Source organism: Lepisosteus platostomus, chromosome 7, assembly GCF_059453375.1.
Source record: "Lepisosteus platostomus isolate fLepPlt1 chromosome 7, fLepPlt1.hap1, whole genome shotgun sequence".
In the NCBI taxonomy this organism is placed as follows: Eukaryota; Metazoa; Chordata; class Actinopteri; order Semionotiformes; family Lepisosteidae; genus Lepisosteus; species Lepisosteus platostomus.
In genome coordinates, this window is record NC_142617.1 from 59205475 (window position 1) to 59220578 (window position 15104).

General features: G+C 44.3%; 2 protein-coding genes across 4 annotated transcripts; one reads left to right on the forward strand and one right to left on the reverse strand.

The window, feature by feature from the left end:
• Window positions 1-244: 244 nt before the first annotated feature.
• Window positions 245-5300, reverse strand: mrpl46 (mitochondrial ribosomal protein L46). The gene is made up of 5 exons (XM_088641440.1): window positions 5178-5300; window positions 4106-4391; window positions 2422-2620; window positions 1713-1886; window positions 245-666 (listed from the first exon to the last, which is right to left on the reverse strand). Exons 2-5 carry the CDS (start codon window positions 4361-4363, stop codon window positions 419-421), a joined length of 879 nt encoding a protein of 292 aa, XP_088497566.1. The 5' UTR covers window positions 4364-4391; window positions 5178-5300; the 3' UTR covers window positions 245-418.
• Window positions 4636-14508, forward strand: mrps11 (mitochondrial ribosomal protein S11). 3 transcript variants are annotated; one of them, XM_088641441.1, is made up of 7 exons: window positions 4636-4855; window positions 5205-5300; window positions 6295-6393; window positions 7386-7515; window positions 10431-10496; window positions 13548-13604; window positions 14069-14508. In XM_088641441.1, the coding sequence occupies exons 1-7, from the start codon at window positions 4767-4769 to the stop codon at window positions 14174-14176; spliced, it is 645 nt and encodes a 214-aa protein (XP_088497567.1). In that variant the 5' UTR covers window positions 4636-4766; the 3' UTR covers window positions 14177-14508. The 3 variants fall into 3 exon arrangements, with proteins under 3 accessions (XP_088497567.1, XP_088497568.1, XP_088497569.1); XM_088641442.1 differs by having other exon boundaries at window positions 5208-5300; XM_088641443.1 differs by lacking the exon at window positions 13548-13604 and having other exon boundaries at window positions 4638-4855.
• The last annotated feature ends 596 nt before the right edge of the window (window positions 14509-15104 follow it).

Here is a 15104-nt window from a genome sequence, read left to right on the forward strand (position 1 = left end):
CAGGACGCTTATGAAGTCAATTAACCTATTCACACAGCTGTAGCATGAAAACTGTATAGCAATTAAATTAATAACCATGGGCACAGGTCCCTGTAACCCCATTCCAATGGCTCCAAACGTCAATGCTACAAGATCCACTGTCTTCCAGACACAGCTGTTCAAAAAAGCTAAATAACTTTGTCTTACAGCAAGACAGCTCTGTGATAAAACCGTTTTAGTCATACAAAATGAAATAACCAAGATGGAAATTAAAAAATATATATTTTAATGAACTGCTTTCACAGAAATGATATTAACTTATACACTGATGCAAAAAAAGATGTTGGTCAACCACCTTTCAGAACACCGGTACAGACGAACGAGACAAACGAAACATCCATCTCCACGAGGAAGTTGAGCTCATGGCAGGCCTGGCTCCCTACAGGTCCATCAGAAAGCGCTGCACCTGCTTGAGGTACTCCGGCCTCAGGTAGTCCTGCAGCTCCCTCTTCGTCACCCACACTCGGCTTCCGTTCTCAGCTGCAGGCAGGCTGCCGCTGGACAGCAGCGCTTTGAAGAAGAACACCTTGGCGCCCACACAGCTCTCAGTTCGCATAGACTTAGGGAATTTGTACTTGTAAACTCCACAGGGTGCGTTGCCCAGGAAGGTCGCCTTGATGTCGCTGCCTGCAATCAGGGACCTGATGTGTTAGGCTTGGTTTGAGGAAAACACATACAAGTTTGCAAGCACCTGTGAACGTATCTGCTCATGTTTTCTCTCACAGCTATAACAGAGCCGCCCACATCCAAACGTTGTCCATGTATCAGCTGGTTTTTGCTCCTCCTGAACTCTTAATTAATGGAGCTAAAACACCATTAAATAGGATCTTTATTTGGGTTTTAAGCAGTTTTCAATTTCATGTGAACTATAAAATTGTATAATTTGCTCATGTATTTTGCAACTTTTATGATCTAAATTGGAAATCACTAGTCCTGTTCTGCTTTACACCTACTCAATAGGGATTTGCCTATTGCAAACAAACTATTACTGATAAAGCCAATGAACTGTAGCAGAATGAAAACCAACAAGGGCATGTGCACACACTCCTGTGGTAAACATATCTGTTAGCAACATTTGTCACCTGACAGGCTGTACAGGAGAGCTGGAACCCACTGGGGGAGAGGTGCACCTCTCAGCTAAGGCCTGTCAGGTGACAAATGTTGCTAACGGGCACCTGGCACAGCACCACTGTGTGCTGGATTATGGATATGTGGGTCTACACAGCACCCCCAGCCAGACAACACTGAGCTTAGGAAACCCAGTCAGCTGGCTGATGACACAGCCTTGGATCAAACAGGAGCTGTACTGACATTCAATTTTTAATTACATTTCATTTAAAATGAATTTATCAATCACTTTAAAGGCTTCAAGTACTCAGCACCACAAATGGTACAAAAAGGTCTAGCTAAACAAATTAAGATGTAAAGGAACTGCAATCCAAAATACAGTAACACCATCACCTGGAGCTGTAAGTGAATTTTCTGCAGAATCTAAAGTAAATTTTTCAACATAAATATCAGAAAATCCTGACCACAGATTCAAAGCGCAGGTAAGAAGTTACCGGCCACGTTTGGATGACGTAAGAAAAGCTGTCAGTGTTCACTGGGCCATTATGGTCAAACCGCAGGGTTTAAGTGGCAAAGAAATCTGCAGTGTTGTAGGGGCACGGTACCTGGCCGGCTGGCGAGGGCTCGCTCCGCTGTCTGCCGGAGGTTCTCACCCTGCTCCCACGGTGCCTGCGGCAGCATCCACAGCGCCTCGCTGCCCACGCGCTCCTGCACCAGGAGCACCAGGGTGTCGTCCAGGCAGCGGTGCAGAGAGCTCCTGTCGTTCTTCCGGTCTGCCTCTGCAACACAGGCTGTGTCAGTGGCCACCGTCGCCAGCCAGACACATGCACTCTGAAGAGCAGCTCTCAGATGATGACACACAGGACCAGGGCTGCCTGAACCTTTTAAAGGACATTATCCTGTTCCCATTCTGTCAGGTTTTGGAGACCAGGGCACTCACTTTCCAGAAGCCACTGCATGCAAAGGGGCTGCGTCCTCCAGCCTGCCTTCTTAATTATTTCAGTGCTTGAACTATTACCTGTCTAATAGTGCTTGCAAGATGCATGTTATTTAACTATGGGAACTGCGAACAAACCCAACACAAATAAAAGAAAACACCTACACTGTGAGCTTGGCTTTGTAAAATCTTTAGGGATTAAACCCAACTGGTTACCATCTGACCTGGTACTCCAAACACAGTCACAGGATTCCATTACCTCTTTCTAGGGCACTGCTCTGCACACTGTCAACTAATAAAGTACCTCAACCTATTCTTCCCACAGGGCAGCGCCTGACTGACAATGTCACCATTGACACTAGAAAAGAGAAACAGACCTGTGATCCTAGAGGCCGGTTGAAACTGCCTCAGCTTCTGGTCCCAGGAGTCCTCCAGGTCCTGTACAGTGACAATGTCCCGCTCACTGCCCTCCTCCTCGTCCGAGTCATAGTCCTCCGCCTGCTTGCGGCTCACGCGCTCCGCGTCCTCCAGCAGCCGCAGCTCGTGGTCCGACAGCAGACTCCTCTCCAGCTCCACCTGCGCAGGCACACGGCTCCGTCAGCTTCACGGCCTCATGGCTGCCTTGCCAGAACCTCAAGCGCTACCGGCTGCAGCTCTTGTTAATTTGTCGGTATCGGGAGCTTTTTATTCCAAACTAGCGACCTCATTCCCAGCTGGTCTGCAGTATGAGCTTGAGTCACCAGAGATTGACGGAAGTACAGAGACAAGCCACACTCCACCAGTAAAAGAGTGGATCAGAGATGGTGTGGTAGGCTGGAGGCGCAGGCACACAGAGAGCTGTTAAAGCCTTTTCCTGCCAGTATGAGACTCTGACCACAGCTGACAACATTACAATGTGGAATGGTGGCTGTTTGCTCTGTAATATCAATCTCTATCCCTAGAAATCCTGGTCCTAGAAATGACCTGGTGCAGCAAACTTTATAGGTATCCAGCAAGTCATCAATTTCTAAAGACATAGAAGAACCTAAAATCCTAACACGATTAAATAAGTAGATGATTTATTTTTTAACAGATTTTGTTTTCTGTGACAACTTATAATGCAGTTTAAGTGGGGAGCATTCAGATGTCACACCTGAAAAAGGCTCCACAGCCAAAATGTTTGTCTTCTTTTCTTTTCAGCATAGAATAAACCTTTACTTGTTCCTTTGCAAATGATAAAGTATACACCCCCTTAAAGACCAGAGAACATTCAATAACTGAGCAATAGACTTGCTGCATTGATTAATAATGTGCAAGCACGCCCAGTCTTTAGAAAGCCTTTTTGAATTTCAGGTTACCTGTAAAAGCTTTGCAGAACATGGATCCCACATTACAGGGACTGAGAACCCCACAAAATCTTGCTTCTTTTTTTACTTTTCGGTGTAGAAGTAATTATTTAGTCAGACATGTTGACTGTTTAGAATAGACGACAGGGAAATATTGAAAACAAATACAAAGCAAAGACTTGGAATCACTAATGGAAAACCAGATTTAAGATGTCATTTTAGGAATTGTTTAACATATACATGACATAGGTAGTTCAGGTGGGTAGCTGCGTCAGCAGCATGCAACATCTGAAGAAGGCTCCACAGCCGAAACATTGCGTTTTCTTTCTTCTCTTTTCAGCAGGGAGTAAACCTATTACTTGTTCCTTATATGGCATAGGGCTTTACAAATCCTAAAGCTAGTCTATTCTCAGTTAGGATATACAGTGCATTTTAGTAAATATACGTAGACATATAGAACACGTTCAAAAAGTACTACTCGAATTAATAAAAACTAAATACCACTGATAAAAAACTGTTTTTTTCAGACTTGAAGCCACCTATAATTAAGCTTCACTTAATTTTTGCCTCTTAATACTTTTTTAAGATTTGCTTTTAGTACTTTGGACAGGTTCAATCAACAGCTCAGCTGGGTACACAGACCCACGACAGGGAGGAAGTACTGAGCGTGAACTTAGAACTCTTTTAGGCCTTATTACTTTCTTATTTAATATCATTTCCTTTGAATTTGTCTCACCTGATGAGTGAGCTCTGCGAACTTCTGTTCTATCGGGCTCCGCTCCTGAGAGATAACAGCCGGTCTTTGCAGACAGACGGCACCCAGCAAACGCCAAGCAGACTCGCTGCTTCTCACGGCCTCACTAGGTTTTGGAGATCTCACCGGGATTCCAAAATGAAACTGACGACACTCGACCTTCTGGACAAACGAGGAGGGAATCCGTGCTAAGATTCTCTGCAAAGGACGGACCAGCACCTTGCCTATGGGAGCCGCCATCTTGACGCTACTTTTGTCCCACAATTCCCTGCGAAGACAGCGGCGGAAGTGGGATCTTTCAAGTGAATCATGACGTGGGGGGGATGTGGGTCCAAGGCGGAAAACAAAATATGAATTCACATGATCTTTTACAAATAATTCATAATGAATGTTTTAAAAAAATATACTTCGAAGATAATTCTTTTTTTATTAATTTTCTGAAAATATTGCCTTAATAAGATTATATTTATGTGGAATCAATTAAACGTCTCCCCTATTAGTATTCAGATATGTCATAATTTCACCCCTTAACCTTGGCAAGAAAAACACATGGCCGTCCCCTCTATAGTTTTGTAGGTGACAGTAGTGCGGTGCTTATGAGGTGACTTAAATCTGAGCTCTGCTTTAATACGCTGTCCTAGATATGTATAATTTTAGCAGCAAGCTCTGCACGGTGGCAGGAGCCGCTTGCCAGCGGATCGCGGCGTCACTCAACCCAGGAAGCAGACTAGTGTAAGTACGGCACTGAGCAGGGAGACCCGCGGCGTTTAAACTAACGAGTGATACTTCTCACTCAGCATTGCCTAGAGGCGAGATGCGTCGAGCTCAGAAGCAAGGTGTCAGTAACGCATGGCACCTGACCTGTTGATTAAAATGCCAGTCTTAGGTAAGCATATTGAATCTTGTATTGCCCAACACTGGCATCGAATTATAACCATCAAGCTACAGAAATTCGATATATATATATATGTCTCAGATCAACCGGTCAACGAAGCTAAAATTCTGGTCTGTAGTTTATCTAATGCGTGAGCACGCGTGACCCTGCTTCTCTCACCTGCGTGTTGCTCGTGTCTTCCTGCAGCAGTGCCGGCGTGAGCCGCGCTCTCGCCTCCAGCGCGGTCAGACTCCAGGAGGCCGCCGAGACCAGCGCATCCCCGCAGGGCTCGGGAGAGTTCAGGTGGGCGGAGAAAGGAGAAGCGGGTTCTCCGTGCTGTCATCTGTCTTCTCCGAGCACAAGCTAGTTTGCATTTTGTGGAGAAAATCTTAAAGTCTGTAGGCTGTACGCCAGTTGGTGAAGTAAAACACTAACTACTCCATAGTTCAAACAGGGCAGAGGAGTATACTCAGTAATGTGTAATGTGTCAAAGAAGCAGGAGACTGACTTCCTCACCTTCCCTGTCTACAGCAAATCGTACTGAGAACGGTTGGAAAGCTGTTATCCTCACCCTGCTAGGCATGTGATTGTATTGTAATATGGATGCCAGATCATGCTCACACTGTTCTTGATGTGCTGAACATGACTATTCGTTGGGGAAGTGGTTCCTAATATTGTGGCCGTTCAGTGTAAGGGGGCAGAGAGGGCTTTTCTTTAGCTTAAGGACTTGTCAGGACCACAGCGTAATGCACATCGTCTGCTCAGTAGATTGTGGTCTGCAGTTTAATTTTAAATTCTCAGCCACGGTCAGTAAGAGACTTTAAGTCGGTTGATGTTTTTGAGAAAATAACTTCAAACTTGCTTTTAAACAAGTGCTTATCTTTGTTTCAATTTTGTACTTTCGACAGGAATATTTAAATTTATAGTTGTATACTTATCTTCTCGTCATCAAATGCCGTACAGAGATGTTGCTGAGGAATAGCACAGTCGTGTAGTGCAGTGACAGCCTCTTAGTGAAATACAAAACAACACCATTGATGTCTGTGTTTTTACCTTAGTCTCGCATGAAAGCAGATAAAAAGCAATCCTGCTCAGGCAACCCCCGCACAGAATGAGAAGGGTATTGGTGCATTGTCTGTGAAGCATGATGAAACTAGGCCCTCCTGCGTCTGCTGTGATATCTCCCATCTGCAACAGCGATGTCAGCTGTCAGTTCAGGTGCCATGAATCATCTCTGTGTGATTGCTCATACTGACAGTGCACAACATCAATCATCCCCTTTCCTTGCTTTCCACAGTGTCTGTCCTCCGCTCCCTGGGCAGGACAGCCCGTTGAGATGGGGAGGAAAGAAGTTTGAGGAGCTGCCCATCGCACACATCAAAGCCACCTACAACAAGTGAGGCTGTGCTCCTTCCGCAAGTAGCAGAACAGTGTGTGAGCATTAACACTCTGCCACAAGTAAAGCAGAGACTTGCAGCCATCATGTGACTTAGAAAAACCCTCAGACACTGTGGCTCTCCAAGGCAGGAGCTCTGAGCACTGAGTTGGAGACGCCAATGAACATAAGAAGGGTTAGTTTACAAACGACCCTTCTAACCCGATTTACAGTTGGTAGCCTGGTCAGCATATCGCTGGAAGATGGGAGGGAAATTGAGGAAGCCCACATAAGCACAAGCTGACCTTGTTCTGGGCACGAATGGTTTCCTGTAAACAAATGAGCAGCCAGAGTGGTTTTCTCTCTAACCTCTCTGTCATACAAATAAACAAAAGCACAAAAACATTCACAGCATGACAGTTTCTTCTTTTTTTTTTGGCAAACTAAACAAAGCAGCCTGCAGTCAGAACAATGAAGGGATGAGATGGAAAGCAAACACCCAGTCTTGTGGGTGTACAAGACAGGTTTTAGTATTGACTGAAACCTGACTTGTAGTGTTGTCTAAAAGGTATCCCAGTCCAGAAACAAAAGCTGCGAGGCAGCAGTGAACTACCGAAACTCTGTCCACCCTGTGTCCTGCTGCTCACTGCTAAAATTCTCTGAATCTCCAGCTCCCTGAACTGTGCTGTGGCTCACTCTCGGCTTCAGTGACATCACTTCTGTCAAGGGTGAACACGTTACTCCTTTTTTAATGGTTACAATTAATCTTGAATTTAATACCAAAGTTTTATAGTATGATTGACTGTGGAATAACAAATACAGTTACAATTGCAGTGTCGTATACTGTCAGCATTATTTTTCCGCGGATTACAGCAACGACTGAAGAGACACTTCAGATCAAGCAGTTGAATGTGACCTTTCCTGCTCTTGTACATACTCAGTGTAAGTGTACAGCCTGTTTGTGGATAAGTATGTCTTTGGGAGTTTGCTGAAATGGATATCCCCCCCAACAGCACGCACATCCAGGTCACAGACCACCAAGGCCAGTACACGGTCCGGACGTCCTGTGGCACGGAGGGTTTCCGAAATGTCAAGAAGGGGACGCCCATCGCGGCTCAGACTGCTGGGATATCGGCTGCAGCGGTAAGGCAGGGACGTCTCCAGTGAGGCCGAGGGCTCAGCTGGCCGCATCCTGGTCTTGCTTGCTGTGAGGGTTATTAATCACCTTTATAATAATTAATCACAACTTTATTTCTGAAGCCAAGGTGCTGTCATGGCCCTCACTGCCTTCGGTTTTCACACCAGCTGAACACATAACCAGCCGCTTAACTGAATGCTTCATTTAGCTAATATATTTTCTCAATTAGACCTTATGAACTATATTTCAGTTCAGTAAACAGGCAGTGGTTTCAAGTTATCAAGAACCGTTTTATTTTTAAGTTACTTAAAATCATACACTTCTCAGAGGCTGAAAAAAAGGCCAATAAGGTCTAATTTGAATACGTTATTAGTTTGATTACGATTTCAATTTACTGAGAGATGAGTCAGAACCAAAAAATAGCAATTTCAAATACAATCCAGAACCATCCCAGAAAAACCTTCTGTTCCATAACGAATAATGAAATTCTGTGACTCTGTACAAGGCGCTGCAGTTCAGAGATTGGTTAAAGACACTGGTCAAAGAGTTAACGTCCACATCAGGAGATTGAAACTTAGTTACTTAATGTGTGTGTTTAATGTTTCTTTATTAGCCCTATACAATTTCTTGCATTAGGAATTTGTCTTTTCGCATACCCCAGCTCAACTCCATGAGACACAGACACACAGACAGGGAGAGAAGCTTGGGTCAGAGCGCAGGGTCAGCCAATGTATGGCGCCCCTGGAGCAGTTGAGGTTAAGGGCCTTGCTCAGGGGCCCAACGGAGCAGGATTCCTCTGCCGTTCGTGGGATTTGAACCAGCAGCCTTCCAGTCACAGGCACAGATCCTGAACCACAGAGCCACTGCTCCGCCCACTTGAGGGACTAGTGTCTTGTGGTCATTGTCCACCTGAACTCTTTTACATGCTTTAATTATGATCATAATTGTAATAGTTGTGACCAGGCTTAGAGATGTTTTTCAGGTATCTGGTACTTTCAGTGAATTCAATTTAATCAATTCTGTAAGATCTTAAGAAAAATCTTACATATGCCTAAGAAAATATTAAGGTTGATTATTTTCTTGACTACTCAGTTTGAAACCAAAACCAGAAAATACCAGGACTGAGATTGATACCCGTGGTCTAAATGGTCTGAGATATTTTATTAATTAAAAATGGATTAGTTGCAGGCTTAATTTATTCCTCTATTGTCTCCTAGTTAGTACAGGTCTTGTCCAGCAGGTGGAAGCATGTACTCACTCTAGTCATCTCCCACAATCCATGTCAATGAATGAATGGTTTTCCCTTTTTTTAAGCAGCCTTAAGGGTTTCACAGCTTCTGCTTAATACATGTGCCAGTGATATTTAAAGTGTAATCCTGTTTATTTGCCCAAGACATAAATAGTTATTATTATTGACAGCCCTACACTTTTAACAATAATTTGATTATAACGCCCTGACTTGCACATGGTGCCTCCTGCCTTAAGCTGTCAATACCAATATCTTCCAGTGACCAATCTTTTCATGGCCATTGTTATTTTCAAATCATTGTTTAGGCAATCAGAATTACTTAGGGAAGCCATGCTAAATGTTTCGTTCTTACCATGAACTGGAAACACTTAACTGTGAGCTCACCTCTACAGTCTCTCAGTCACTCACACAGAGGAGAACTGCTCTGATTTGCAGCTAGTGTTGATGAACACAGGCAGCTGCTGAATTCTTCTTTGTGTGCTGTGTGGATGTGAGGAGGGCCGTTCACTCTCAGCCTGTTTAATATGATTTTTTCTCCCGGAGGTGGTTTGGGGGTTTTGTCACTGTGTTGTTGAGCCCTGTTTTCTCTGCCAGTGTCTGTCTGTTACAGATGTAACACAATTCTCCTGCTATATGAAGTGTTAGTGCTCTGCGACTTGCCAGCTTTTCCAAATTGATGTGACTCTTTTCCTGTTCCAGAAATTAATTTACAACCCCACCATAACGGAGATCTTCTAAAAAACAGGGATTATTTGACAATGGAGTCATTTTTTGTCATGTCTGTACAGATCTGTCTCTTATTCTTTCTGCACAGGACACAAGATGTATCTCACGCAAATTTTGAACGTGGCGTATAGTTCAAACTGAACTGTATGGATGCTGTTTTGGTGTCGTTGTGCGCTTTATGTCAAGAACCAACATGTCCAGATAAAGAAACAGAAAGGGAAGCACTCTCTCTTTTTGAAACGACAAGGTGTGAATGAGTGGGAGTGAAATGTGCTCTTGCTCACTAATGCTGTGGTAAAATATTGAGATTTCTGAACGTAAGGTTTGCAGACAAGAGGAAGCTATTTGTCCTGTCTATCACGTTAGAAGACAAATGGCTCTGAGGACCTCATACAGCCGCCTCCGGAAAATAGCCAGTGTGAAGCAGTGCCTCCTGAGCCGGTGTTAAATGCCCATCCGTGTTGCCTCCAAATGTGACTCTGGTTCATGTGTCTGTGGGGATTCTGAGAAAGTCCACCGAGTTGACTTTGTCAGGGCTTTTAGGAGTTGAATCGGGACCCTTTCTAGTGTTCTGTATTCAAGGCTTCAGTTGTTGTGGTCTGTGAGAATGGGACATTTTTGTAAGCTTAGGAGTGTATCTGGACTGACTCCAGAGCAGCAGGTTACATTTTTCTATCAACTGTGCATTAAGAAGAACAAAAAGGAACAGGCAAAATTAAAATATTTTGTATTTCTTATGCCCTTAAAAAAACGCTTGACAAGTTCCTAGCCTAGATGAGCAAAGCGCACAAAGCCACTCTTGTGTTATGGTCAAAGTCTCCTTCCTGTCCAGTTCTGTCCTGTATTCCTGTATTCCTCACACATCGCGGCCTTCAGGCACAACCCGTCCCCTGTGGTGTCGCACTGCTGTCCAGAGACACTGACTGCTCCCCTTCCCTCCTGCAGAAGGCGCGAGCTAAAGGAGTGGCGTTCGTGCGGGTGGTCGTGAAGGGTCTGGGACCGGGGCGCATGGTGAGTATCCCCGGGCTGGGGCCGCCTGCCTCATGAGGCATGGCAGGGACTTCGCCCGCATCTCGGCCCCTTAATGTAGGAGCTCTGACTCACAGAGGAGAGAGAGAGGCGCGCCGAGCCAAGCTTCAATGACTCCGCCGTGCTCTTGGCCAGCCAGGCCTAACGCTTCTCATTTTATCCTGTAATATTTGTGGAACTGCTGCCGTTTAATCTGGGAACAGATCATCACCCCACACACACACCCATCATGACTACATGCGGCAGCCCACACTAATCACCTGCAGGCTGCAGACATAATGGCCTTGTCTTGATTTTAAGACATGTTCAGATACAGGATGATGATGATGTATTTTTATTTTATTATTCTTCACTCGCTGGTTCACTCAAAGGCATGTCTGTCTTGGCAGGTGAGTTCTTAATGAGGGAAATGATGCAAATGTCATGAACACCTACATTCTGTATTTTATTTTGTGCTCATTAGGAAATCATGTTACTCGCAGGTATAATTTAATATGGATGCTTTAAAGAAAGTGTGTTTAATCACTTTCTTAACCTGAAAATAACACTCTGGTTTATATTAACTGCTATTTAGGTTTTTGGTTCCAATTGCAAACATGAATGTAAATCAGATGGAAGGCTTTCACGCCTCGCAAATGGAATATGAAGATGTTATGTTTTTGACTTCTGAAAACAGACCAGCTGAGTGACCAGGGAGTCCATTCGGGAATGAGATTGTTCCCAGGCCAAGCGCCGACCCCGCTGTGGATATCTGATTCACTCGTATATCCGGCAGATGGGAGGAGAAACTGTTTTCGTTTTAAGTGACTCTGCAGCAGCATTTGTTAATGCATAATTCACCCCCTCTTTCCTGCAAGTCTGTTTTGGAAAAAAGTCTGCAAAATTACTAATTAATAAAGACACTGAGTCTGAAACAAGAGGTCCCCAGTCCTTTCTGACTGGGGACACCTCTCAAGCCATAGCTTTCAATAGTCCACCCCTCCAGCTTTTAAACATGAAGACAACAGTCAGTCTGTGTTCATTATATTCCATTCATCATTTGTACGATACCGATAGGACGATTTTTTTTCTACATGCAATTTTCTGCCTCCAAATGAACGACGCCTAATTTTCCAAAATGGTTAAGCAGGAATGGTGGAGAGAAGTGAAATTGTCTTGGATCACAGCTTTACACATTTACATTTGCTTCGGGAAACAGGGGGCGAGTAAATTGCTCCTGGATCGCTGTCAGTGCAGTGCTGCAGGATACCATATTCCTCCATAACTGTAATTAGAATATTCTCATGAATGACAGCCAAACTGATTACAGATCGAGCGTTTCAGTGCGCGTCTCGGGGGTCAGTTCCTCCACATCTTTTCTGGGAGCATCTCTGAGGACTTAAATACTCAGGTGTGTTGTCTGCAGCAGTCTGAAACAGGACAATGGGTGTTGAAATTAATGATAAAACCAGTTTGCATACGGCTCGGTCTGTGAGCGATAGGAAAACAGTCCTGGTCCACGGTCACATTTACACACTTCTGGATTTCATGATCAAGAAGCAATCTGGAAGGCAGTGGTCTGAGGCCAGAGCTCACCTAGAATATAAGTGGTTTTTGCTTCCTTTCCATTTCTTTTGGTCTTTTAGATGGCTTATCTAATAAAAAACCCATTCTGAATGTAAACTGGGACCTAAAACAGGGTTACTCCACATGTAAGCCTTCCAGTCCATCAGTGGATAATCGGCCCCATGTGCGCTCTGTGTCCAGGGTCATACAGAATACACGCCTCACCGGGCTCCAGCTGTTCTCACTGCTCACAGAGGCCCAGCATGTTCACTGGGACTCCTCATACAGCATTTTACTAGGAAAACTGATGCCAGTCACTGTGACCAGATCTTAATCCTAAATGCTCATTTGTCTTGAACCTGCATAAGGCACTCAGAAAGCCTCAATAAGCCTGTTTATTTCTGTAGAATAAACATCTCTGAAGTAAAAGCTAGTGTAATAATGCAGCAGTTCAACTAAGCTAAAACAATTGGTTTCAAAGTTAATGAAATGAGTTTTATTGATGAGAACACATACTTATCTCAAATATGTTTGATCGTAACTTAAAAGTAACCCCTGGAATCAAAGAGTTTCATGTTTAAAAAGATTTGGGTATGCAGACATAAAAAGAATGTTTGATATTACATGCTCTTTTTCTCATTGAAAATGTAAATCTGCCTACTTTTGTTTTGAGTTCTGAGCATAACCATTCCTAACAATAACGGGCATTAAAATGCGGCTTAAACGTGTTTTCAAAAGAAAAATGGACAAGTGCCATTCAAGAAAAATCAGGGACCCGTTTGTATACTTGGATCTAAAGATATTTTCATCTTCAAGTGAAATATCTTTATGGTATTGTAATTATAATTTATTTTAAGAATCTTGTGGACTTTCCAAAATGGAATCAGCTGACTGGTACAGACTGGATTTTGAAATACACACAATACTACTACTTTATAAACTGCAGAATGTTCTAATAATACTATATGTAACTATAAAGTGACAAAATAATTATCTTCAGGGCAGAAGTTTACACACCCAATCTGCTTTACCTTTGTGGTAGAGAAACTGATATGATCTGTGTACAGTGCACAGACCCTGCTGACAACCTCATTCCTTATACTACACCTACAGCAAATACTCTAAGGCTGGAACCACATTAGAGCCGTATCTCCCTAATAATAACACATCAGTACTAGAATGTGAATCCTGTTAGTTTCCTTTTTGAAAGTGAAATAAGATAATCTTAGAAATGGCTGCTAGTGCTGGATCAGTTAATCTCTGTCTACCAGCAGCAGCGGTTAGTTTATTCCCTTTCCCTGCCCTGTTTCTGTGTCTGAACCGACTGGGTCTTGCTGAACTGCACAGATAAGTGACAGAGGAGCCTCGTCTTCAGTCTGGTAAGACTACATCACAGGCCTGGCATCTGCTTCAAGGCCATTCATTCTGCAGTCGCACTGCATGGCTCTGTGCTCATCTGGTTCCGACTGGCTCTGATCCCTCCCACAGGCCTGTTGCTGTATGCAGGTCGTCTCGACTGGTGGCTGTTGTGCCCGTCTCACCCTGGTACTTATCGGAAACTGTGTGGTTGTATTCAGTGTTGTTGTGAAGTGGATTGGCAAGGCGATGCTTTGAGTGTCCCCGATATACAAATTGCTATTGTAAGCCTGAGGTATATGTCTTTATCCGGCTGTGATAAGGATGTACTTGTCTACCCACTGGCTTGTCAGGGGTCTGCAAGCAACTAGAGTTAGAAGCGAGAGCTGCACCCGTCCTCCAGCGGATGCCTATCTCGGCTGTTTGCGCTGTGGACCCGCAGTGATAACTGTGGGCCCTGGTCTGAGGGGTGCAGTAGTGAGCCGAGTTGTGTAGCATTTGCCCCTGCAGAAATGGAATCGTTAGACTGGAGAATAATTGGCAGTTCCAGATTTAAATGATACCGTAGTAGGGTGGTGTTACTGATGACTTATTATATTTTAGGTTGCCTACTTTCAGTGGTCAAGGTGATCGTTCTTTTATCTGTTTTTCAGTCGGCCATCAAAGGGTTAACGATGGGCGGGCTGGAGGTCGTGTCCATCACAGACAACACCCCCGTCCCCCACAACGGCTGCCGCCCACGCAAGGCGCGGAGGATGTGAGGCCGGACCCCGCCAGCTGCCTGAACGAATAAACTGGGGTTCTCTTGATTTAAGATCCTTCTTCTCTGGACTGTGAAAAGCATGCTGATGATTAGATTAGTACACAAACCTTTCAAGCGTTCTCTCACACCAGTGCGTCAGTTCACAGGGGAATAAACCAAATTCCAGTTAGTTTCGGGGAAGAGCAGAGCGCTCCCGTGGCAGAGCGGCGAGCTCTGTTTCTGGTTTCGGGAGCTGCGGGTGTTTGTGCGCAAGCCCACAGCAGGTGCTGGGTATGGAAGCTTTGCTACCTTATTGTGAATAAATCTGCAGGGACAGACATGTGAAACTGGTTTTCTGCTTCATCGGTTTGATTTTTACAAGATCTTGTAGCTCATGAGACCTGAAATGGATAAGCTGCTGTCCGTCCGGATTTATTTTCCCAGCATTTCCATGTGACAGAGTGATCACTCACCTGAGAGAGACATTTTTATGGATTTGTCCTGCCAAATCCCCAGTCATTCATGCCTGTTGGATGTCAGGGTTGGGATTGCGGATTGCGGTTATACGTGCAGCGTTCTAGGGGAAAGAATTCAGCTGGATGTGACCAAGGGAGTGGGGGGATCATGGTGTCCCCCAGTGCTTCCCAGGGCAGGATTCCCAGACTCCCCAGGAATAAAATGAATTTTGAAAGGCTGGATGTATTTCACAGCACTTCTCACTTAATTTCAAAGACATGCCTTTTCATGTTTTCTGTACTGATGTTGTCAAAGCCCTATAGAATGGGTCTACTTACTTCAACCATCATTCTGACATCAGTTTGTTATATTTGTGTTTGAAAAGGGCAAATAATTGGTACTTACATAAGTGTTTTGCCTGCAATTTCAGCACTGAAATGTGTTGAATGGCCAGTTTTCTTTGCTATGTAATTGCTTCATCTCTACAAAGA